Source organism: Syngnathoides biaculeatus, chromosome 3 (genome assembly GCF_019802595.1).
Source record: "Syngnathoides biaculeatus isolate LvHL_M chromosome 3, ASM1980259v1, whole genome shotgun sequence".
Classification (NCBI taxonomy): Eukaryota; Metazoa; Chordata; class Actinopteri; order Syngnathiformes; family Syngnathidae; genus Syngnathoides; species Syngnathoides biaculeatus.
Window position 1 is genome coordinate 33,535,509 of NC_084642.1, and position 26,782 is coordinate 33,562,290.

The 26,782-nt window shown below is 43.7% G+C and overlaps 1 protein-coding gene and 1 long non-coding RNA gene across 3 annotated transcripts; one reads left to right on the forward strand and one right to left on the reverse strand.

Annotated features, from left to right (window-relative positions):
- Positions 1–976: 976 nt before the first annotated feature.
- On the forward strand, positions 977–11,151 carry slc17a6b (solute carrier family 17 member 6b). Its single transcript, XM_061813911.1, has 12 exons — positions 977–1,050; positions 2,029–2,284; positions 3,005–3,123; positions 3,970–4,084; positions 4,790–4,877; positions 4,966–5,052; positions 5,421–5,563; positions 5,716–5,865; positions 6,433–6,565; positions 6,882–6,992; positions 7,597–7,724; positions 8,606–11,151. The coding sequence occupies exons 1-12, from the start codon at positions 977–979 to the stop codon at positions 8,945–8,947; spliced, it is 1,746 nt and encodes a 581-aa protein (XP_061669895.1). The 3' UTR covers positions 8,948–11,151.
- A 710-nt stretch (positions 11,152–11,861) lies between these two features.
- Positions 11,862–15,652, reverse strand: LOC133498286 (uncharacterized). 2 transcript variants are annotated; one of them, XR_009794255.1, is made up of 3 exons: positions 15,315–15,652; positions 12,625–12,782; positions 11,862–12,116 (listed from the first exon to the last, which is right to left on the reverse strand). It is a non-coding gene; the product is annotated as an uncharacterized LOC133498286 (long non-coding RNA). The 2 variants fall into 2 exon arrangements; XR_009794256.1 differs by lacking the exon at positions 15,315–15,652 and adding an exon at positions 13,493–13,709.
- Between the last annotated feature and the right edge of the window lie 11,130 nt (positions 15,653–26,782).

Below are 26,782 nucleotides of genomic sequence, written 5' to 3' on the forward strand. Positions count from 1 at the left end.
TGTGTTTATGTATTATTATTATTTTCTATTGATGTTTATTGTGATTTAAATCTGAAATGTGTGCATGTATTAGTGGGAAGCTCTGGTCGTCTTGGAGACGAACGTTTGGAGAGACGCATAAATTATTGATGGATTCCTTTGCGGAGAAGAGGATGTTGTTGGAGGGAAAATCCACTCCTGCTCATTTGGTTTCCATAGCACCGCCCTTGGGGGCTGCAGCTCTCAAATAGGGGATTTCTACCATTGTACGTTTGTTTATTCGTTGTTGCAATTTGGTGTTTGGGTGTTTTTACAGTCAAAAATCATCCTAAGAAAATTGCACCATCCAGCTGTTTAGAAAACGGGTAATATTATACTGAACGTATGCTCTACAATGGCCGCAAAGGCTACATAAACACATGAACGACTATTGCAAATGTGCCTTTTTGACTGTCGAGTTTTCGGTGTTGCTCTTGTTTGCTGCTGCACATGTGTCCAGATGTGGAAGCTGTCACTGACCTCGGTCCTGAACGCGCTTTCAGAGCAAGCTGCGCTCAGCACAGGAGACACCAGAGGCTCACTCCCTCTTAGATTTTACACACACAACCTCAAACCGCTGTCATCGCCAACATCAATTTCGTGGCGTTTTCTCCCCTTTTCCCCACTCGTTCTCAGCGTCTCGTCGTTCCGACTCTCGGGCGTCGTCCGTCTCCTCTTTTTCCGCCTTTTGCTACTCGCGTGCTCGCCAGGCAGGAGAGGATGAATGAATGCGCTCGCGTCGTGTTAGTCCTTTGACGAGAAGAAGAGAAGGTGTTTTCATCATCATCTGGACTGGACCGTCGCCTGTCTCAACGCGGGTTCGCGCTCACAGCTTGGCTGGTAATTTGCAGTGCGGCCGCCCGAGTCGGCTCTCCTGCTATCAGGAAGATGACGGCCAAACAGTGAAGACCACACTGCAACGATAACGACAGCACAGGCCTGCACGTAGACACTGGACATGGAGTCCGTGAAGACCAGGGCCACGGTGGGGATGAAGGAGTTGGCGGGGAAGACCCTGGGCCGCATGCACAGGTAAGGACGGCATGACACCTGAGAATGTTTGAATGTCACATTTTTATTGGGAATGAGAGATTTACACACTGACAATATATTTACAACGGACAGAGATTTCTAGGCACGCCTCTAGAAGTCAGAAGAATTATGCAATGGAGTGCGTGTGCGCGCGCGCACTTGGTCGCATTGGCAGGGGTCAGTCCATTGATACAGGGCCGCTGTCTCGCTGAAACTCACCTTACTTGCATGAGTTTGGACATTTTTTTCTATTTTATAATCAATATGGAGGCACGCTGAATGACTTTTATAAAGATACGACCATATTTAGGCATCCCCACAAGCATTCTACGCATCTTTTCATTTTCGTGGCTCTGTGGGTCGGAATATTTCCCACGACACTCTGCACCATTCATTAAAATACGCCGTGAATAATATTTAATTGACATCTTGTTTTTATTTTTTTAAATAACGCAGATATGAAATTAGTCCTGAGTAAAGGGTTGGCCAGCCGTCTTTTAACCATTCAAAAACACTTCAGCAGAATAGCTTAAAATTGCACTGAAACGTAGTGAGAATGCTGTACGAATGCGCGTGCGTGTGTGCGCGTGTGTGTGACGGAAGACATTTGAGGGAAGCCCACAGATGTGCGTGGGGAGCTGATCAATCCATTGAATGCCAATGAGCATAAAAGTCATGCTGCAATGCGGTGCAAGGACATATTTCCATTTTTTTTTCACTCTACTCGAGAATGTCGGACTTGGTGACATTAAGCATCTCGTTAAAAAAAATTAAATGAAATTCTGAGTCATGTCTGTGTTGAGACCCATGAGGCCTTGATGACCTCCCTCTTTCCATATTTATTGGTTGTAGATTTTAAAAAAAGGAATTACGACCCCGCGTTACGATGCGTGTAAAACTGGCGGCTCGGTATGTGCACATGGTGTCCATATTGGTGCGGTCGGGTCCCAATTGGTGTTCTGGCTGGAATCTTCGCAGGGCGATGGAGAAGAGACAAAGGGGCGGTGAGGTGATGGAGCTGACCGAGGACGGGCGGCCGCGTGAGGCCGCGGAGAGGAAGCCCCCCTTGTGCGACTGCAAATGCTTCGGCCTGCCGCGCCGCTACATCATCGCCATCATGAGCGGCCTGGGATTCTGCATCTCCTTCGGCATCCGGTGCAACCTGGGCGTGGCCATCGTAGGCATGGTCAACAACAGTACGATCCACCAGAACGGGAAGATCATCATTAAGGAGGTGTGTCTCACGCCGAACACGCCAGCAGGATGGACAGTGTAGCCCCAACCCGCCCCGCTTCTTCTCCCTCCCCAGCAATTGAATATAGGAACGGGGGAAATGAGATTGTGAAAGAAAAGCACTGACACACAAGAAGGCCCTCGTCTCCAAATGCGTGAAAAACCGTTTCCCATTTTTTTGAAAACCATACACATAATTAGAAAAGTTAATCTAAAAATCATCCAATGTCTTTCATCTGGATAAACACGTAAACGTGCCAACAAAAATATTTTACGTTTTATGGTAAGATAACAGGCCTAATTTTAAAGGCCCAGTTTTCTGGGTTCAACGTTTTTGTTTAATCCATTCATTGTTTTCATCCTACCTTAATGCAAGTAGGAGTTCCATCATAATAAGAGGCATTAATGCCCGCTAAAATATAAACACAAAATGCCTCAGTAGGGTTTTATTTATGATACAAATGTATAAAGCGAAGCTATTTGGTAGATCAGCGGTATGAAATTCAAATCAAACATTTGTTTTCTGCAATTGCAAGGTTAAATGCCTTTAAATCACAACACATCAAATACACGAGCGATTAAAAAAAAACACCATTCCGTAAATGTAAAGGTTTTTTTTTTCTTTCAAGGACGTCATCCCAAATGCTTCGCCTAAAAAGAAGGTTTGAAAAAACCTATATAACCCTGTTGCCCCCCACCCTTCCCCCGAACATTTTCCCAGAAAGCCAAATTCAACTGGGACCCAGAGACGGTGGGAATGATTCACGGATCCTTCTTCTGGGGCTACATCGTGACCCAAATCCCAGGAGGCTACATCTCCTCCAGACTGGCTGCAAACAGGTAAACCCCTCCCGTCCCAAAGCAGTGATTTAAAATTAATGAATTAATTAAAAAACGAGAAAAATAATGTCATCTTTTTTTCCCCTTGACATGAAATGTTCGTCAGGCTTTTTTAAAGCATGAATAATGTGTCATAAAGGACAGTCTATGGGCGGCAGGGGTCCGCCAGGCTGCGGGCATTCCCCGCCACCCGCTCCCGCCCCACCAGCCCACATGCACACCCATGTGTCCCCTGTTAATGAGCTCCCTTGGGGCCGCGGGCTCTAATCTGCAGACCCCGAATGTGTTGGCGTTAAAAGGCCTTTATTCACAGATATTTCACGACAAGATTTCACGGATAAACATTTTTAATGGACTTGATGATGAAGACAACGGATAGATTAAAATTTGTTCAATTTACGGAAAATTGAATCAAAATTAATAACGAATGAGTGACTTTGATTTTTCCTTTCAAATTCAATATTCCGATATTTTTCATTTTTTTACATTTTTTGTTTGTTGCGTGCTGTAGGGCATTTTAAAAACATTACATATTATTATTATTTTTATTATTATTATTGGGCGGGTGAAATTTCTCAGCAGCAGGTCCGACTTTGGTTGCTAAGCGACACGATTGCGATGGGGCGTGGCTGTGTTCAATATTTATCTTGGCGGCGTCTGCTATACTGTTGAACCATTGGAGGAAAACCATTGTCAATCTCGTTCAAAATTAATGAAAGATAAAGCTTTTTTTTTTTTTCAAAATGATGTTCAATTCTTGCTCTAGAACAGTTTGAATGAACATGCTACACTTGTGTTTAAATATTGAAAATAATTGTGAGCAAAATGTATTTGCTCCTTTTTTAGGGTGTTTGGCGCAGCCATTGTTCTGACATCAATCCTCAACATGCTGATTCCCTCAGCTGCTCGAGTCCATTTTGGTTGTGTCATTTTCGTTAGGATATTGCAAGGACTGGTGGAGGTAAGCGGCCTTCAATTCCAAGTCACCCCCTGGTCCATCACGGGGGCTTCTAGCTCTGAATAGGAGTGGGGAGGGCCTGCTTGAATGGCATGCAATGGAAAAGCAAAGGAGTGCAAAGTGAACCATGTTGATAATCGGTATAGAAAGAAAAGCACACAGACAATGTCAGTCCACTTGTAATTATTTGCTGTACTTCATTTTGACATGTTGAAATTTTGGATTCTGAGCAAAAAATAAAGTCACCTGATGGAAATAAGACACAAAACAAATATCCAGATTTGGAGAATGTGCCTGCCAAATTATGTCAAATGCTGTGACTGTGTAATTTTTGATATATTGCACTCTCCTTTTTACAAAAATATACATAGTATATTGTAACCAGCAACATTAAAATGGGGAAGCTTTACCCTGAACTGTATATTGTTTATTATGGCAGTACAGCTTTTTGACATTAGCATTTGATGAACATTTAATGGTTGCAAGGCTGCTTCGCTCATTAAAGAGGTTCATCAAGTGTCATTTGTTCAGGCTAATTACATGGGTGCAAATGTTAATCTTTGTTAGTTATTGTTAACCACAGCTTCGTGGAAAAGGGTATGCATTAAATAAAGTACAGTACTTAACGATAGTGCTGCCCATTAACTTGGAATATTGCTTTTGGTTTTTGGGTTGCTTGATGCATATTAACTCAAATATTTCCTTTAGGGAGTCACCTACCCCGCCTGTCATGGAATATGGAGTAAATGGGCTCCTCCGCTTGAAAGGAGTCGTCTGGCCACTATCTCTTTTTGTGGTAACTATTACGGCGATCGTCTACGGGAGGACATTTTCTCCACAAAGGCCCAACATTAACATCTATATTTTATCTTGCTTCTTTTCAGGCTCCTATGCTGGCGCAGTGATTGCAATGCCTCTGGCTGGGATACTGGTTCAGTACACAGGATGGTCTTCAGTGTTCTATGTCTACGGTACAGTGAACGACTCCATTCAATACGTCTAATACGATTCTGGGGGCCGTAGCTTGGTTATGCAGGCGAGCTTGGAAAAGACTGATCATCAGTGCATCCAGTGAAAGTCAAATGGATTTTTACCCAGGCAGACCAAGTATCGATTTTTTTTCCCTGGCAATGTTTTGCTGTGCTAATAACTGGCCAGCAATCTTTTGCTCTATAATAGAAACAGATACAGTAGGAATCCCGCCTGTGCTGTCTTACCTCGGGCATTTTGGAAAGTCTCTTGAATGTAATGTGTGCAGGCGTAGTTAAGACCCACCCAAAAACCCACTTGCAACAATCTTGAGTCCTGATTCAATTATGTTTATGTCTTTGGCGTGTAGGATGCGTCGGCATTTTTTGGTACATGTTTTGGATATTAGTGTCTTACGAGAGCCCTGCTGAACATCCGACTATCACTGATGAGGAACGCTGTTACATCGAGGAGAGCATTGGAGAAAGCGCCATGCTAATGGGCCCTACTGAGGTGAACGACAAAGGCAACAACATTACCAGTCAACAGTAATTACAGTATCAGTCAATACTTTAGTTAGGACACACTTGTATTCATGGAGGCATACAGTTCTGTTGTACATGTCCATGTAGTGAAAAAATAAGCCAAAAAAAAAATCCCTGCAGAAATTCAAGACACCCTGGAGGAAGTTCTTCACCTCAATGCCTGTCTATGCAATCATTGTGGCCAACTTCTGCAGGAGCTGGACATTTTACTTGCTACTTATCAGCCAACCTGCATATTTTGAGGAAGTGTTTGGCTTTGAGATCAGCAAGGTAAGTCAAGATCTACATGGCATGCGTTGATATATTCAAACACTGAATGTGTGTGAAATAAGCAACACACACGCAAATGCCAGCCAAGTGTTTCGGAGTATGGAACACTTTGCTCTCAGAATAAATTACTAAATCAATGACACGCTCACTTGTGAACCACATTACATAACAAAGCCACAGCAGTTCACAAATGATGACAACAATCCAAAAAATAAGCTTGGAAAATCAGTAACAATGGCTAAAACCTACAGGACATTCTAAATAGTCAAATTTTGTTGATGTGTGGCAGGAAGGGAGTAAAAAAAAGAAAGTTCACTTGTTGGTCTCGGCCCTGGAAGGCTTCACACAACTAAAGTGTACAGTAGTTGATTTAAGAAGTCAGAAGTTGAAGTTTGGTTAGTGATGCATAAGAAAGGACAAACCCAATCAAGACTTAAAAGAAACCGTTCTGGGTATGACGTTGAGATGAGACGCAACATGGTTTTCCACACATGTTCAGTCTGCAAAACAAATGAGTGCCAAAAGCTAATGGGGATGACTGGCTTGCATGACGTCCTGTGGTTGTAGGTTGGCATCCTGTCCGCGCTGCCCCATTTGGTGATGACCATTATTGTGCCCTTTGGCGGCCAGCTGGCTGACTACCTGCGCAGCAAGAACATCCTGTCAACGACCACAGTCAGAAAAATCATGAACTGCGGAGGTGAGAAGTCCCGACAGAGGACAAAGTATCAATTTTCGCACCTCCTTCTGCACAGCTAAAGGGTGTTATGGTCACAGTGTTGAGGATGCACTGTTCATTTTTGCTCCAGTCTCAACTGTCCGGCCATCAGCGTGTTTTTGCGACGTTCAATACTTGTACTCGCGCAGTACGTGACTGTCATTGCACATTGATTTCATTTCTGGCGCTCATGTAATTGAGTGAAAATGGTCACGCTCGTTTAATTCAATTGGCAGCGTGACAGGCTTTGTGGGATTTTGTGCGCTTATGTATGAGATCTGCTGTCTCCCTCTGTTAGGATTTGGCATGGAGGCTACGCTACTGCTAGTGGTAGGATACTCTCACAGCAAAGGGGTGGCCATTTCCTTCCTGGTGCTGGCAGTTGGCTTCAGTGGATTTGCTATATCAGGTTAGTTGAAGGGAATCTCACCTTTGTGTGATGGTTAAAGTTTGATACAATTACTGACATCTCTAATGAGTGACACGTTTGACATCCATTTATTTATATCCCAATGGGTGCTTGTAGCAATTTGTTGACAGCACTGCAGATGAATGTTGAATTTCAATCCACAGCATCTTATAATAGCATTTATTTATCTCTTTATTTATGTATAAGTGATGGATGGCTTTTATTTGTTTCACATTTTATTGTTGTTGTAAAATCACCATATTATTTTAGCTTGAAAGCAATGCAAAGTTTTTGACTGTGTGTGCAAAATGTGACTGTCTGCAGTTCTTGCGCCTTCTCCTGGAATGTTAAATAATTCAGAAGCGAAAGTCTCAGGAGGTTTGTTGGGCAGACAGAATGGAGCAGCCAGTCAGAGTGGGGGGAGTGGGTAGAAACATGGCGAGTTGCATTATTCCCTCTTTCTCCTACAAGATGGACACTATTTGTGCTCCCATTACTGTTGGTTTCATGACTTGATGGATTACGATAGCCTGTTCTCTCTCAAAGACCCTTCATTATTTACATATAAATCCGACTGACTGATTCCTTCCTATTTTATTTTTAGGCTTTAATGTCAACCATTTGGACATCGCACCCCGTTATGCCAGTATCCTCATGGGCATCTCTAACGGAGTGGGTACCCTGTCTGGGATGGTGTGTCCTCTTATTGTTGGTGCTATGACAAAAAACAAGGTGAATGCAAGAAAATAATCCATCCTGTTGATTGATTTTTACAATGATTCAGAGGGTTTGATGCTCACAGTTCACATCTTGGAATGGAATATGTCTGACATCCACTTCACCAGTCCATGGCGAATGAGCATATGTCTGCCTGTGGCCAATGAAATTCAGGAAAAACAAAAAAAATAAATGTTAGACCAGCACTTTGACATGGTCTCAGCAAGCAAGCAAGCAGATATGATAAGTTAAGACTGACTTTCAGTCACCAAATTGTCACTTGAGCACACTTTCGTTGCACCGGTACTCCCAGCTGGTCACAGACTAACCTCCCGATTAAACAAAGCGAGTCTTGCGCTTGCACAAAAATCAAGATAGGCCAGTTTTTACTCATTGTGCACTGTGGGTTTCACATGGTTTTGGTTATGCTTGACTGATATTCACTGATGCTGGACTTGGGAGAGAGTCCGATTACTCGCCCTCACTGTTGTAGTTCATCCTAAGAGTCTGATGAACTCGCATGCCTTGATGGAACTCCCATTGCTCTTTGATGATTGTCCAAAGGTTCCTGGTTGGATGAAGAATTAAGGTTCTTGTTGATTAATTAAACAATTAGGAAGTGTGTCTGGAAAGTTTTCTCTATATCATGCAGTGATGGAGATTCTCCACTCACTCCACCTCATAATCTCCGCTCATGTCTTGTTGTAATTGTATAAGCACTCGACACTTTACACCAATGCAGTTTAAAAGCATGCAAGTGTGCTACGCAATCATGGGAGAAGTTCGCATTTGAAATCTGATGGTTAAAAGGGAGGACCAATGATTTGTCACTTTCTGGTTTCTACTTGTTGCAAATTCAACATAAAACATGTACTTTCCTCCTTTGCCCTCTTCAGACCAGAGAAGAGTGGCAGTACGTGTTCCTCATTGCCTCCATGGTGCACTACGGGGGCGTGGTATTCTATGGGATCTTCGCGTCGGGGGAAAAGCAACCGTGGGCCGACCCCGAGCTCACCAGCGAGGAGAAGTGCGGCTTCATCGACGAGGACGAGCTGGCAGAAGAGACGGGCGACATCACACAGAGTTACGGCGCTTACGGCGGGCCAGCCAAGTCGTACGGCGCCACCACGGAGGTGAACGGAGGCTGGGCCACCAGTTGGGAGAAGACAGAGGAGTATGTGCAAGAAGAATCTCAGGGGGGATGCTATCGGTATGGCCAGGAGGAGGGTTATTCTTAGACCAAACAGACAATGATATGTGTAGCCCTCTTGAGTGTGTGTCAATATAGTCGTGAATAATGTCATCAAATTAGAAAGCTTCAAAAAAAAAAAAAAAGAAATCCCATTCCATTGTTGTTGTTTGCACAAGAAGTAACAGCTTAATGTATACAGTAAATGAAACGCTACTAAATGATATTTGATTCAAAAGATATGTAACATATCTAATTGGCTACCTGTAATTGTATTATTATGCATATGGATAATAGATATACTTATTTGGAGTGAAATTGTGTTTTGATGTAAAAAAAATCTCATCCCATCAGCAAAGGCTTCCAAAAAAAAAAAAAAAAGACCTCAAAGAAGGCCACAGAAGGAAAGCCCTCCCTCATGATTCATGTGAGGTGCTTTTGGTTAATATACAGTATCACAGATAACAACCACACATAGAGCTTTGTCAAGAAAATCTGACCTCCGTCAATACTGATTGTACTGTCCCACTCCTAAGAGCACATTTTTGGGTTTGTTATTCTGGTATAGACATTTGCCATAGTGGATTGTCTATGGCAACACTGCATTAAGGAAACCGCTTTTCTTTGCGTGCTCCATTTTGTAACACGGTACCATTGCGGTGAAGAGTGTGACGTTCGTAGTCAAAGCAGTGTAGTGCAAGAGTCAGGTGTCAAGTTCCTATTATAAAGGTTGGTCGCCAAATAAGCAGATTGAAATATGACGCGTTGTGGTGAAGAGGTGCTTGCAATATATTTTTTTTCAAAGTCCAATGTGACTCAAATTCAATGTGAAAAGATTTATTGAAGGGTCTGTGCAATGCAGAGGTGTATTAATCTGTCAGTATCACAATATTAGAGCACAATGTTGTTGAAAAATATAGAAATATTGAAAAATATTGAAACTCTAAAATGCACACAATTAAAGCACATTTTTAGCTGACGGGAAGGTGTTATTTAATAGAGGATGGAATGAGCATTCACCCCAAGTTTATGGATGTGTACATGCAATTACATTTTGAATCAAGTTTTAAAAAATTCAACATCAGTAAAATATTGATTTTACATCTGGGCCATTTGTGAAGGTGGAGATAATACATTTTATTGGTTGTTGTGTAACATATGCAAATAGGCCACATATTTTTAAGATCAACAACAACAAAGAATAAGACAACCTAGTCCACCTTCGAATCGCTCAAGGGGCCAAAGTTCACTTCCTATGATGGCCATTCATCAGCACTTCACTATATAAATGTGTGTGGATGAGTAATTATGCATGCAATTTTGTGGTGCAACATTTCTTTTGTCCATTCTTCCCCACCCCTCTCCCCCTTTCAAATGAATGTTGTTGTTTTTTTTGTCTCAGAAACTGTTTCCATTTCTTTGCACAACGAACCAAAGGGGAAGAGCAAAAATGGGTTTTAGAAACAAAAAGTAACATTTTCTAAGTGAGCAAAGATCATCAGCAACAAAGTTGAAGTCCAAACCACCGGTGTGCAAGTGGCACTCAAACCTCTGTACTGTACAAAGCAATAAATCCATTGTGACAGTTCTGGTCCAATTCTGAACATCACTCAAAAGTTTATATGCATTCATTCTAAATTTGTGTTATTTTTTTGTGACAATAAATATGGGAAATGCACAAAGAATAAACATATATATATAAAAGCTAAGCTATAATAATCTATAATATATGATATCATCTTGAGTTTGTGATGGGGCTGTTCACCAGAAGAGAATGAAGAAAATGGCTCCATCAACAACAGCTGGTCTTTGTCTTGAAGTGGTCGTACCCCCCCCCTTCTGAACCTCGATGTACAATCTTCATCCTTTTCCCTTGTGTACTGTCCGATTTCAATGTCCAAACTATCAATGACCGTTCATAGACAGTACAGAAAATGACTGTATTTTCCAAAAAGATGATTGTGCAACAAAAAGTAGCTCCAGTTTCCTGTTTTTGTGCCTCTGAAGTTCAAGTGTAATTCTTTGCCTTTTGTTGCTGTGTATAATGAGTTTTGTCAATGTCAAAAGAAATACTTGACATCATTTTTAAAAACGAATCCAGCGAAAATTATCTCTGTCTCCTATATTTGTTTTGAGTACCATATGAACTGATCTATAATTACATATTTGCAAACATTGTGCCCAATATGCACTTTTGTCAACATTACCAGCATTGTTATATGGAAAACATGATATGACTCCAAATAAACAGTGTTCTTCCACCGACATAAAATAAATATTCCCTCGAAAGTTGAAGAAACTATAGATCAGAACTTGCACAGATGAGGCAAAAAAACACCTCAGGCCTAAATATTCTGGGCAGGGAGTCATGTTAGATCAATTGTTTGCAGTGACATTTTGAGGTTAAACTTGTCTACACCACTGTGGGTGTGTTTGCGGTTGATGCCATTGCAGCCAATCAAAATGGATCCTCTCATTACCTTGAAATACGGCACAATGGTAGTCGCGACATAGAAATCTGTGGGCAGAAGAGGATGATGCATAATTGGAAAGATTCAGATATGTAAAATTTCCATCATATTCATGACATGCATACTGGGCAATTTTCCCCACACCTCTGCATGTATTTGAGTGGGTCAGAATTGATTTTAAATGATCAGCTCATCAGCTCGATATAAGGAGCTTTAACTCACAAGAGATGGTGGATCCCAAACTTTAATAACTTTCTTCATTTTCAAAAAGTTGCTACCATCGTAAAGCTCGCTAAACACAGAACCCAACAATAGTCAATAATCATTTGAACCATTTTAATGAATTCTTAAGTGAGATTGGAGGATAGCAACAAACACGTACACAAAAATCGAAGCGCATGAGCATGAACAAACACTGGATCTGCAGTCATAATATGTGAGGACAACAAAGAGGTATTTTAGTTGCTATAGTTCATGAAATTAAGGTTGGAAGAGAAAGAAAATATATGAGCCATAATTGAACCACAGCAGAGACAGTGTGTATGCAAATCAATCAACTCAATTTACACCACATTGGCACGAGCAGAATGAATATGTAAAAAATGCATAAATCTGATTTGGGATTGGAAAGAATATTGAAGCCTTGCAAATATGTGAGCTGTCCGATCATATTTCCTCCTCATTGAGTGATGTCGTAGGCCACTCAGGTACAGTGGGAGATGCACACATAGCCTACAGGCGCCTACTCTACAAGCAATTAAAAGGAAGCAGGGAAGAAGTGATGAGTAATGTCCTTTTTGTAATTGTAAACAAAGAACAGTGTACATTCGCAAACTCCTGGTTTGTTATGCACTTTGAAATTATTATCGTTTTTATAAATTTCGAACCCTCCACACCCTGGCCACCAGCTCTTCCAGCTCCTTCCGTCAGGAAAGCGCTAGAGATCGCTGCAACTCAAAACTAGCAGGCATTGAAACATTTTTTTTCCCTCTGGCAATTAAGTCATGAAATTCTTGATCGCTGAACCTTCTATTTTCTGCCTTGTGTCGTTGTTGGGATACAGCCTCACATCCTGCTGGTCTAATCAGTATTAGTATTAGTGATTTATTCTGTAGACTATTGCACGATTCATCACTTTAAACTGCTCCCTTTGCACAATTGTCATTGCACTGGTCTATGACGGGAACCACGAACAAGTAAAGGGACTCTGTTCAAGATTTATACCATGTGAGACATCAACATAATTATTTCTTACCTTTTCTAAATGAGTGGCAGCACAGTGGGTCAGCTGGTAAAGCCTTGGCCTCACAGGTCTGAGGTCCCGGGTTCAATCCCAGACCCGCCTGTGTGGAGTTTGCATGTTCTCCCCGTGCCTGCGTGTTTCCTCCGGGCCCTCCGGTTTCCTCCCACATTCTAAAAACATGCAACATTAATTGGACACTCTAAATTGCCTCAAGGTGTGATTAAGAGTGCAGCTGTTTGTCTCGATGTGCCTTGCGATTGGCTAGCAACCAGTTCAGTGTGTATCCTGCATCCTGCCCATTGACAGCTGGGATAGGCTCCAGCACTCCCCGTGACCCTCGTGAGGATAAGCGCTGAATAAAATGGATGGATGTTCTAAATGAAGAAGACTTTACATCTTGGACATCTGACTCTTATAAGGAATAGCCTCTATAAACAGAAATGTCTCCTGTTCTTTGTTCGGAATGTCGTACCAGGGCAGCAAATTCCTTGTGTTTTTACACCCTTGGCCAATAAAGCTGATTCTGATCCACAAAACCGCATCTCCAAGGACACACCCTCACTGCACCGGAACGCCTAGGTTGGTGCAGACCGGTCTGCCGAATTGGGAAACGGGATCATTGATCCTTGAGCTTGCATTGAAACCAGGATGCACCACCCGTTGCCAATGCGCCATCTATGAAAATAGCCCACTGAGTGTCTAGATATCAGTCCTGTTGTTGCCTTGTGATCAGTCCATGTTGTACCACACCTCTCGACCAAAGTCAGCTCGGATGCAGCTCATCTGTGAACTTAAACTGGATTAAATAGATGGATGGATGGATGGATGGATGGATAGAACACTTCTAAGGTTGGGGGTTGAAATCTTGGCTCTTATTTACCTGTGTGGCATTGTCTCCCATGTCTTGCATGGATTTCTTTGGGATTTTACAGCTTCCTGACACATTTTCAAATCCTGCATATAAGTTTAATTGAAGACTCTCCCCTGTCCACAGGTGTGAATGATTCATTTTTTTCATTGTGTCCCTGCGATTGCATGGCAACCAGTTCATTTCGGGGTTGACAGCCCTCCACACATTCAGGTTTTAAGCAGGTTTCAGATGCCGCACTGCAGCTCCACCTAGAAGACCACACAACGCGTTCAGCTAATGGTCACCATTCTTGCCTTCTGGCAGCAAAATCAATAGCGTCGTTCGCCAGCGGTCGACAGGACCTATTGACAGCCCTAACCTCTTAATGGAGATGAGAGGGAGGAAGAGTGCTTATTGAGCTATCTGGGAGTGTTATTTCCATTTCGGAGACCTCTCCTGGCAAACTCTCAGTTTCAGAAAGGAGAAAAGCAAAGATTGTACCTGCGTAGGAATACATTAGTTCAATTTATCATTGAGAAGACATTTTGAAAATCAATTAAAATGTGATCCTTTTGTTTGACCTTTAGCACCAGAATTTAGTTACTGCTTTGGTCGAAATAGAAATGAGCAGAAAATTATCGAATGATAAGCAGTTTGAGTGTACACAAGTTCAGTTCAATGCATGCAACACATCAACAACAACAAGGAGAAGAACTGGTTTCACCAGGATCACGTGAATTGGTGAAAAAGTCCTCTTGTTTTAGGATGTAGTTATAAGAGCAATCATTTCATGTCCATTTCAAGAATACAAGGTGTTAGTTTGTTCAAGGGTCCAGAATCTGTAACAGTCATCCCTCTAACTTCTTTTTTTTAATATTCTATATTTAAGTTGGAGCTCTGGGAATCAACAGACACCATCCTGATCAAAGATTATCAAAAAGAAGAGGGACCAGATCTTGAGAGCAGACTGCATTTAATTTAAAGATTAAAATTACAATTCTGATTACAATCAATGACACCAGTGAGGTAGATTTCTTAACCACTTTTATAAGACATTTGCATGCATATAATTTGTGTTTCACTAAATTACAATTAAGGGGTCTTTTAAAACAAGGTTGAAAACAACGTGTAAGAATTGTACCTGCATTGACATCAAGATCGACGGGAGCGAAAAGTCGACTTTTGGAGAAAAAAAAAACAACGTGTGTGTGTGTCTGCGTATGCGTGTGTTTATGTTTGTGCACACCATATCCGCAGTTCACTGGTTTTGTTAATTTGACAGGCTCCATAGACGTGTCACCAGCCACAGCAAATGTTATTTTCTCAGAGTCAACCAACCAGAACTGACACCCTGTCCCAGTGCAAGTGAGGGAGGTGACCCATAACCTTGCGCGACCATCAATCCCCTCATTACATAAAACATGCGACTCTCCTGTCCGCCCCATTGACCACCCCAACCATCTGAGATTGATGAAGGTTAAAAGAGGAAAAGAAAAAAAAAAAAAACACAAGTGTGTGGAGCTTTGTTGTCCGTGCGTTGATGCCCACGTCACAGAGAAGTTAAACGTCACCAAATCTTTTAAAGTGTTCACTTGACATTTCAGTGTTTCCTTTTGCGACAAAATACACAAATGTAGCGCGTGGGCGTGGCATCGTGGATTCTAAATTGAATGCTGGTGTGCACATATGCTCAGCATCTTAAATGGATGCTCAATGTGGGCGGGGGCAGGTGTTGCCATAGCCTCCGGGGACCTGTGCTGTATGTGTGAGAGAGGAAATGTAGATGCCAAAATCACTCTTTAATGACTACAGGGCTGTGCTCGTGTCGCGTGAATGTCCCCGAGAGACTTACGTGGCTCATAAATAAGCTCCTGATTTGCACAGTGCGCCTCCAGTGCCAATTTGCTGGATGATGAGAGAGACTGGATTTCCTGACGATATCGATTCAGACGCAGGCCGAGAAGACGCACCAGCAAGAAAAGAACGTGTTCTCTCGTTCCAGTTCAAAACATTGAAAGCAATCTCGTTTCATATTTCATTTCTTTTCAAATAATTCAACCCGAGAACAATCAAAGTTAGGTACTCCTGATGCTTCTGCACGTGTTCTGTCCACGGACTTGCTTATCGGGGTGGGGTGGGGAAAGCTCACGTAGATGTGCAAGGACACACGCGCACACACACACACACGCACACGAGATCGAATACAACAGGACATCAAAGTATTAAAACCTGAAGTGTTGCAGAACTATGGGTTCAATTTCTGTGCGCCGGTTAGTTAATGCTCAGAAAAGAGGGTGTGGATTCGTCAGTGATTGGCTGTGAAAACGAAGACGTGAGCCTTCTCCTGCACGAGTCAGGAAGCATGATTGGATGCACATGCCAGGCTTCAGCCGTATCACCAGAGCTGATAAATTTAGCCAGCCCCACGTCTCACCCCCAACCCTCCTCCTACCACCTTGTCAGGAAGTGCGTCATAGGCTCGTCAGCAAGGAGCCTCTGGGGTGAGGTACTCTAAAATTAGGAAGTCAGAAAGTCTCTCTTCATCAGGCCATCGTTCCACAAAAGCACGTGCGTGTCGACAACAATGCGATGCAAGATGTTGGTGCATTTTGCGTGCATTTGTTCGCGCGCAGTCCTGAAGCTGACTTTGAAGGGGTGGGAGGTGAATCATCGGCACTCGGTCGCTGGGAACAATTCTGGCATGATTGAGGCATAACTATATTGGAGAAATCCTGGCGTTCCAATGGAAAGCGATCAAGTCATCTAATATTGTATCCTTTTTTCATTTGTTGTATGCATTTTACTCATCGTTATGGATCATTTTTTTTTTAAATAGACTTGAATCCAGAAACTTATAACGTCGAAGACATTTGTAGTAATTAAAAACATCTTGGCAGAAGAACAGCAAAAAAAAGTTAATATAAAATGTTCTGTATGTGCAGGTTAATTTTGCCAGCATCATATGCTTTAGACAGCAAAGAACCCAATTTAATACATTAAAACGCTTATGCCACCGGAAAAGGCCGGCGGATGTCAGCAAAAAGAACCTGTTTCATTGAAAATGTATTGAACGTAATAAAGCAAGCAGGGAATTGCTTGGGCTCACGACAAGATGCTGTATGAAGGATTGCCTCTTAACGCCACGTTACCAGATGGGAGTGTGTGCGTGGAAGGGAAGGGGAGGGGGGTCTAATACCAAATAGACACGCACCAGGCCTCCTTTTGTCCTCCTGCCACTGATGGCCTCCCAGTGGGGCGACGCGCACACGCGCCTTCCAAATCGCATTAAAAGTGAGAGGGTGAGAAGCTTTCATGTCGAATGGAACAGCAGGCAACATAAGTCCGCCTCGCTTCGAGTAAACCTTTCACAATTAAATCTGTTACTGACAGAAAATCTTTACAGGGAAATGGAATGAATCCCAAAATAAGCAACAGAAAAACAGATATTTACGTTCCAAAGTGTAACATATTTACGATGGTTATCTTGATTTCTATTGTGTTGCAGATAGATAGATAGATAGATAGATAGATAGATAGATAGATAGATTAGATAGATAGATAGATAGATAGATAGATAGATAGATAGATAGATAAATCAATGGTCCAAAGCAGCAAACGTGTGTGTTTTGCTGTCCGGTGTTCACATGCTTCCCTGCAGTGTGCCTGACCAAATTAAAGTAATTTTATTTAAATGCCGGTTGTGTTAGATAATGACAACCCTGGTTATTCTCTAAAAGGTGTTTTACTGCGTATTTACCAGAACTGCCGGTATGAATGAAACCACTCCAACAACCCCATTTATCCTCTGCAATTTACCCATTTGGGTTTGAAATTGCTCTCCAATTAAAGTCAATTGCACTTCAAAAAAGGTACAGCGGTTTTTCATTGTAAACTAACTGCTCGTCTCTTTTATGAGACCTTAATAATACACAAACGGTAAAATGGATTTTTAATTTGCGTTATTTGGGTGCTAAAATATTGAACAGCTGCCCCTTTAAGGGCAGAAACAGTGAGAGGAGAGATACGTTGGGACAGAGTGTGGGGAACATTGACGGAATATTAAAAAAAAAAAGTTTCAAATGTGATGCTGGCGAACTCTCTTTACAGCTGGACGTGAATATTTACTCTTTGTATTCATTCAAAGATTCAAGAAAAATCAACCACAAATTAAATTAACATGTGTGATTTCCTTATAGGCTGATAATACGATATCTCGATGAAATAAACCCAATTGCGAATGCGATGACAGGATAAGATCACTGGCTCTCTTTTCATCACATCAGCGTCCTCTGTCATCAGCTCCCCCTCGTCATCTTGGCTCCCTCACTCGTGCTGTCCCTCGCAGGGTGACTGCTGCATGGTGACTCACGCACTGCGGAGACGCTCCATCCCAACAACGGATCGCATGAGTCACACGCTGTCCGTTTTCAGAACTTTTTTTTTTCTTTTGCGAAGCTTCAGAGTTGCTGCCGTGACACTCGGAACTAAGCAAAACATAATTTTCTTTCGGATCTGAGTTTTCAAGGTGCTTGGATTGATTTCACACATCACTCGACGTTGCACAGTGCAGCCGTCAGTTGGTTCCAGAATGTTGCTCAGTTTCAACCTGTGCCTGTTGCCCGTGTCATAACTTACGTGATGGAAAGAAGCTCTTCGTAACACGAAGACACACACAGACCTCGTTCATTGCACCTCATCTGCAGCTCAACTTCTGGTGTTGAGGTGAGAAGAAAAAAATAGACACACATGTAGCCTAAAATAGGAAATAACGGTCTTTGGCACGTGATAAGGGAAAGGTCAGACCAATATAAAAGTGTGGGTAATCTCGTCATTCTCACCTTGGACACGCTTGAATAATTAAAAGTGTGATAGTAGACAGCTGACGTAAAAGGCTGCTTTGTTTTTAGATCATATGTAAGTGGACAGGGAACAAATTATTTCGTGTATTAAAAAGGCAGATACTTGACTATTTTTTCTCGTTTCTTTTGTCTGTCACTCTGAAACATCCACGAGTTGCTATGGAGACTGACGCTGGGAGGAAGTAAAATAGACAACTGTGGTTGTCAGGAGACAACATGACGCCCAAGGTTCAGCTTTTCCCCATATCGCTAACATCGCAATATTCAAGCTTTAACCCGTGCTTGAGGATCACTAATGTGACCGACAGTGGTCATACATCCGTTCAGCGGCACGCCCTTGTCAGTTCGAGCTTTCACAATAACGGCCGCCATGAAGGCTTCTCATCATTGGGGAGGGAGGTTGTGATCAATCACGTGTTGACAGAGGTTAAGCGACTGGACGGTGATAACACAGACATCCGAGGCACTCTATCACTTGATAATCACATTACACTGCGACTCCATTGCTTTCACTCGCTCATGGTAATCTTGTTAAAATCATCGTGATTGGAATCACTGTGACAGAGAGACAAATGGCCCACGCAGCCAGGCCGGCTCCTCATCTGACTGAAGAGCATCAAGCTTTTGTCAGGTTGCCATGGAGCCCGCGAAGGCATACAGGTACTGAAATGCACCTTAAAATGCAGGTATGTCCTTGAGGTGCCATTAAAGGGATGGCTAGCTGTCATTTGCACACATTTAATGTAGGAGGTCGTCTTTTTGTGTTTTATTTGTGAAGCCAGATGAATGAGACGACTACACAATGGTGCTACCCACTCCATTAAAAGTAGACAGCTCCTCTTGACCCCCCCCCCCCGGTTTTTGGGGCAGTGTGTGTGTGTGGGGGGGGGGGGAACACACGCGGAAGTATCTGTGCTGCACTCTGGTGGACGTAAATCAACACTGCAACGCAAACAATTACGCAACAAGATTTTTTCCCCCAGCGTTATTTTGCAGAAGAAAAAGAAAGAAGACCAAAAGAAACACATTATCTTTGCAAGACAGTGGCACAAAAAATAGCGTGCACGTGGCTCTCTCGTCTTGTTCTGCTGCAACATTCAGGTCCTCCACGTGTCAGGTACCTTAAATAAAGAAAAAGGTCCAGCCTCCAGCTACTGACTCCTGCCGAGCTAACCAGCATCCATTAGTCACGAGTCCAAGTCGCTGACACATTATTAGGCGGTCCTTCCTTTGAACGCCTCGCAGCCAGCACAGGCCCACTGGCAGCAGAATTAATCATTTGCAGGCATAATCAATTGCAATTAATATGACGCAAAAGACGGGACTTCCACGGAGAGGAAACGTGGGGGCAAACTGAAGTATTTGCTCATAACACGCAGTATTACAATTACTTGCTATGACGAATACACATCATTACATGGAAGTAATACTGAGGCTTTGTGTTGCAATTAGCTATTCAGTATCATAATGTTCAGTATTGAGTTCAAGAGTTTTTCTCACTCTATGTTCTGTGGTGAGGGCTGCATATTATAATTTATGACACATGTATTTTCTTGGTAATAACAAAAATCTATTTCAAATACAGCGGTCGGAATTTAATTTGTCCCGCTACCACCCTTGTCACTCAAATCCTTTGTATCTTAAATCAACTTTCCTCATTAAAATCCATTAAAATTGTATTAATTTTAACCCCACAACCAACCTCTCATGTCTACAACAACATTATAAAAGAAAAAGCACTCTACATACGCAATACAACCACACAGTATGAGCACATGTAAATGAAATCTAAAAGAAAAAAAGATTTATCATGCTTTCAGTCAATGCACATTGTGCCTATCCTCCTGCTATTATACTTCCCACTAGGGGGAAGTATAATACAAACAGACATCCTAGATGTATGTCATGGCCAGAACACGAGCCTGAACCCAAAATGCACAACTTGCGCAAGATCAGGTACAGCTCGGGAAGTCTTTATTCAGTCCGAGGTCGAAACACGGGCAGGCGGTTCAAAGAAGCAGCAGTACCAAAATCAGCATGCAAGAAGGCAGAGTCATGTCATGGCCCTGCTGGTCCCTGTCCTGGCAGTGCCGGTCCCCGATGCGGCACGCACCTGGCACAATCAGCGGAGGCACACACCTGTGCCTCGTCACACGTAAGCGTCCCATACATATAGGGCTACATGTACGGTCTGGCCTCTGCCAGATCGTTGTATTATGTGATGTTCCCGCAGCTCCTTGTTCATGTTCCTGCTCTCTTGTGTACCGAACCCTGCCTTCCTCCTGACCTGCATCTTACACCTGGCGATTCTATTACTGCTGCCCCCGTAGACTGCTGGTAATTTGACATCTGACTGAATGTACTTCCCGAACTGCTCCTGAGTCTTGTGAGTCGTGCATTTGGGTCCCATCCCGTGTTCTGGTCATGACAGAATGATCTGGCCATAGCATAGACCCAGCCAACTCAAATGAATACCACCATGCCCTGTATATCCAAGGAAGACACCTCGCCGAGCACGAAGCAGCTCTCCAAGCAACTAACCACCAGCTACAGGAGGTGATTGCTCGGTTGAATTTCTGGTTCGCGTCCCTGTCCAGTGAAACCAGCGCCAGTCCGAAGACAGCCATTGCCGCAGTGAGTCCGAGTTCGCCCGAGTCCACTTCTAAACCCCTGCGGACTGTGTGCCCGCCACTCTCTTGGCCGGAGCAATTTTCTGGAGACTCGGGCAATATTAAGCCCTTCCTCACCCAACGCGAACTACATATTTAATTACTTAATTATTCTTCTCTCTTTCAGGCCCATAACACCAAGCCCATAATCTTCCGTCCTTGGGACTTCTCTGTGAAAAAAACTGTTCCTATCCCTGAATCCGACGCATCAACCTCGATGACAAACTGCCTATCTGGATCGGGCAAGGTGAGAATCGGAGCTGGCCTTCAGCTTACGGAAGGCCGCCTGGCAGGCCGGATTCCAAACGAAGGATCAGCTGGTCCTTTACTGCTGAGGACAGCTCTTGAAAGAATGCCTCTAGAAGCTCCCTGTTGTTCCACTGGCTTTCGGCTGCGAGAGTGCGGAAGTCAATGATGTAGTCAGAGACCCGCCATTCGCCTTGCCGCAGCATGATCAAGGAGTCCGCCACGTCGCATTCAGGGTATACAAACTGGAACACTTGCGCCATGGACTTCACAAAGGCCCCCCAAGCCCAATAACAGAACACAACTCGGGTTCTGATCGAGGGGGCCATTCATCTCAATCATGCCCTTCCTGGTCTCACTGTCATTGCCTACGTGGGCATTGAATTCCCCCAACAGAATGATGGAGTCCCCAGAAAGAGCACTCTCCAGAACTCCCTCAAAGGACTCCAAATCAGGTGGCTAATCTGAACTGCTGTTTGGTGCATAGGCACAAATAGGACCTGTCCCCCTAGCTGAAGACGAAGGAAGGCTACCCTCTCATCCGCCAGGGTAAACCCCAATGTACAGGCCCAAGCAGAGTGCAATGAGTATACCCATACATGCTTGGCATCTCTCACCGTGGGCAACTCCAGAGTGGAACAGAGTCCAACCCCTCTATAGAGGAGTGGTACCAGAGCCCAAGTGGTGCATAGATGCGAGTCCGACTATATCTAGTCGGCACTTCTTGACCTCACACACCAACTCGGGTTCCTTCCCTGCCAAAGAGGTGACATTCCATGTCCCTTGAGCTAGTTTCTGTAGCCGGGGATCGGATCGCCAAGCCTTTGGCCACCGCCCAGCTCAGATTGCACCCGACCCCTATGGCCCCTCTCACTGGTGGTGAGCCCATGGGAAAGGGGACCCATGATACCCTATCGAGCCTTGCCCTGCCAAGTTGGCCCGGCCACCAGGTGCTTGCCTTTGAACTCCACCTCCAGGCCTGGCCCCCGAGGGGGGCCCCGGTGATCTGCGCCCAGACAAGGGAAACCAAGATCAAATTTTTGTATTCATCATAGGGGTTTTGGAGTCGGACTTTGTCTAGTCCCTCGATTAGGACCTTTTTGCCATGTGTGACCCTACCAGGGGCATGAAGCCTCTGACCACTTAGCTCCTAGGATCATCGGGACACACATACCCCTCCACCATGATAAGGTGACGGCTCAAGGAGGAAAAGCCAGAACATTTAAAGTACAAATTCTCAAGGAAGATAAGAGGAACTTCTTGCTCGTGAGGATAACGTGGGATGTGTCTCTTTCACAACTTCCAACCCGTTTTGCCCACATCTCCACGAATCCTCCTTTTTATTCCTTAGCGCGGTCCAAATCACAACAAAGCAAACATGACAAACAAAGTAACTGTGACAAAAATAGCCAATGTGAGTCTTTGGGATGTCTTCATCATCTTCTTGAGATCGTGTTGTCTGCTGCATCCCTGTCTGGTGTTTCCACGGCACCCAATGTAACTTGATTGCATCACATTGTTTAAGCACATCATAGCAAAAGTTTCCATGGTACCCAATGGGCTTCTCGATTGCATCACATTATGCAAAGAAGCATTAAAAACAACCAAGAGAGCAAATATGAGATAACTTTACTGTATGTACAATTAATCCAACAAAATGATTTTCCACTTTCACACTGTTCGCTTCCACAATCTATATACAAAAGTGGAGTGCCTGAAGCTCACGTGTATGTACAGTTTTTAATCAGAAGACAAAGCAAAAAATCTGAAAAAAAATAAGTTGGGTTACTCCAAATTCAAGTCATCTCTGCAATTTGATTTAGTTATGGATGATGTCCAATCATTTTGAATTGACACACACACACACACACATATCAGGGAGGAATTATCGAATAATATTCATCTTGCACTGAATTCTTTGCATCCAAGGACAAAAATATTAAAATCCCGCAAAAAAAATAAAATTCCGCAATTGCGCATATACAAAGAAACCACAACAATTCAATTAGACAAGAGCAGCCCACCTCGCAAATGAATCTGCTCAAATCTGACAGAAAGATTAAACACTTGTGAGTCTCTAGTAAGTGTGCACCCCATCTGATAGACCTCAGGTCCTCTTGAGCCAGGGGACCAATTTGAGTGGGACACAGCACATGGGGCCCTGTGCGCCATTATCGATCCCCCTTCACCACTGCAGTGGGGGCAAAGACGGGCTCTGTTGTCTTGGCAACTTGTGATGCCATCTGTCATGTGTGTGCTGAGCATCATCATGTTGCCGAGACATTGTTTTAATTGAATCATTTCCTTGTGGCAGAGCCTCCTGCCAAATGAGGAACCCTTCCGTTTTTTTAAAGGAAAGACAGCAATATTTGGGGATCAAAGTAATGGATGAATATTTTAAGAAGTAAAAATGGTAAAAAGGGTCTTTTCAACATGCCCTATCAATTTCAAATACAATTTATAAAAATAACAAATTAATGGAAAAGAAGGTGTCACCACACCTGTGATCCTAGTGAGGATAAGAGGTTCTGAAAATGATTTTTTTATGCTGTATAGTGACTTTCACTAACACGGTTATTGTATTTTAAAAAAAAGCATTTATCGCATTTCTGCTTGTACAATATATCCTGTATCTTCTGCTGCATGAGCTCAAAGCTTTTAATTTTGATTATATCACTGCTTCATTGTTAAAACAGCTTTAAAATATTTTCAACATACTGCAAGTGACCTTTGGCAACAACAACAAGAATTTTGTTAAAATAACTAAGGCTCACAGAACCGGAAATCTCTCAATGTTTTCCATGGAGGTTGGATTAGAGGTTGAAGGACACCCCAACTAAAATGTATTCATATTCACAACAATGCTGCTCTGCATACAGATTAGGAGGAAAGGAGCCACACTTAAGGAGGAGGGGGGGTTGGTGGGGACCTCTCCCTTGGGAGACTGACTGCAAATGAATCAGCAGTCACACCTGAGCTACACAGAACAAAGACAGACATAAGTATATATATATATATATATATATTTGTACAAACACACACACATTCACAGTACATATATATATATATATCGAGTCTCCAATTAATGCACGTTTTGGGGATGTCGGAGGATACCGGAGTGCCCGAACAAAACCCGGGTCCTGAGAACTGTGAGGCCAATGCTTTCCAGCTACTCCACTGTGCCACTGGAATAATATTATGATGATTTTATTTTTGACACTTGTTCCTATTTGTCAAAACATACTATATCACTTCACCATAAGCAAAGCAAAGCCAATGTAGTTATGTATTTCATACATAAGGTAACTTTATGCTTTACAGTGGCGCAGCTGTAAAGCGTTGGCCTCACAGTTCAGACCCGCATGTGTAGAAGTTGCATGTTCTCCCCCGTCCCTTGCGTGGGTTTTCTCCGGGTACTCCGGTATCCTCCCACATCCCCAAAACATGCATTCATTGGAGACTCGATATTGCCCTTACAGTGTAATTGGATAGATGGATGTTTCTAGCCATATTCAGATGATATGCGATCACGGACAAACCGGTGGAGATGAGCCATCACGGTCCGGCGCCGCGACAAGCCACCCAGGCCGAAAAGGCTCGCGACCTGCTCGGGCTTGGCGACATGGCCAGGAAGGCCGAACCGGCTGCCGGCCTTGTCGGCCGGGGTGGCTCATTTTCGCCGCTGAATTGGCTTGTCACTGTGCCGAGCCGGGCCGCTTCACAGCGTTGGCGTCGCACGTGGCTGAGTGAACCTTACGGGCAGCGTTGTTCATAGCCGCTGCCGTCCGCGAGCCCGACGCGGGAGCCTTCACCGAACCCATGACCAGCGGACATGGCGCCTCGGCTGGGGTGGCTCATTTTCGGCGCCGAGGTGGCTTATCACGGCGCCGAGCCGGGCTGCTTTACGGCGTTTTCGTTGCACACGGCTGAGTGCGCCATTGCAGGAAGCGTTATTCATAGCCACTGCCGTCCGTGAGCCCAATGCAGCAGTCTTTGCCGGTGAGCCTGACGCAGAAGCTGTCCGATGCGCACATCGACACATTTAGCACGCCTCTTATACGTACGTGGATCTTTTGTAACGTTATGAGAGACCGATTACGTGGTCCGCCCCAAACTATTATTTTTTTTAGTAGCTGCATACACATCTACCTGTCATTTGGAACCCACAAAGCTCTCGTCCTTTGCACCCGTGTAATCCATTTTTCACGATGAATCGGGTCTCTTGGTAAATCTATCCTGAGCAATATGTGTTCGAGCAATATCCAGCAATGCAACAAGCCGCCATTTTGGCTAACACGAAGGAACAGCGAGCTAGCTTCCCACAGGTAAAACTAATAGAAACAAACGAGTCCACTGGAGGGCGGACCTCCCCGAACGTCACTTCCTGGTTCTTCTCAAAAAAAAAAATCCCTCAAGAGGATTTTCATGGCGGGAGTTACAAAAACCCATATACGTCAAAATCATGTTTTGTGGTGAAAAAACGGATGGGTCCATACCTGCTGCCAGTTTATTCATTACATAACATACTAAAAATCATCCATTTCATGACACTTGACCTTTAAAAACACTGATACTTGGTCCTGACTTCACGACTGTTCTCAACTTATTGCATATCCATGCAACGTAGCAGCTAAAAACTGCTGCACCATGTTTGCTTTGGACTGTGCACTATTACTTGTTTCGACACTGCATAACTCAGGACCCTACTGGCCTTATATTATGTTAGAGGAGGGAAATGTTAGAATTATCATTAATATATTTATTATGGGCTTGCAACAAAGCCAAAGTATCATCCTTGTTTCAAAGATTCTTTGCACACAGGAATACAGCCAGACAAAGTATCATCCTTGCTTCGAAGAGTCTTGTTCACAGGACGAGCCCCCACACACAGGTCACGGAGCGGACGGCCACAGCAGTACGTCTTGCAGGAAAGGGGGACACGTGGTTCCACACCTCGTCTACACGACCTGCCAGATCCACCTCTGGCTCAGCGATCCCTCCACCTGACAACAACTGGAAAACCACATCTTTTCCAGTCCTGGTTGTCACCCATGGATGACATCATTCGACAAGGAAGCCGACTGCGCCCCAGCTCGACTCATCCCAGAGGAAAAGGCCCCATGCCCGATGCACTACCCACTTCGGTCGATTACACCGCTGGCACCTTTCTTTAATGTTGTTCATTTCAGGTGTCGGACTCTTTCGAGTCCAAAAGGGGGATTGAAGTGTGTCTTATGCCCAAGCCAAAGTATCATCCTTGTTTCAAAGATTCTTTGCACACAGGAATACAGCCAGACAAAGTATCATCCTTGCTTCGAAGAGTCTTGTTCACAGGACGAGCCCCCACACACAGGTCACGGAGCGGACGGCCACAGCAGTACGTCTTGCAGGAAAGGGGGACACGTGGTTCCACACCTCGTCTACACGACCTGCCAGATCCACCTCTGGCTCAGCGATCCCTCCACCTGACAACAACTGGAAAACCACATCTTTTCCAGTCCTGGTTGTCACCCATGGATGACATCATTCGACAAGGAAGCCGACTG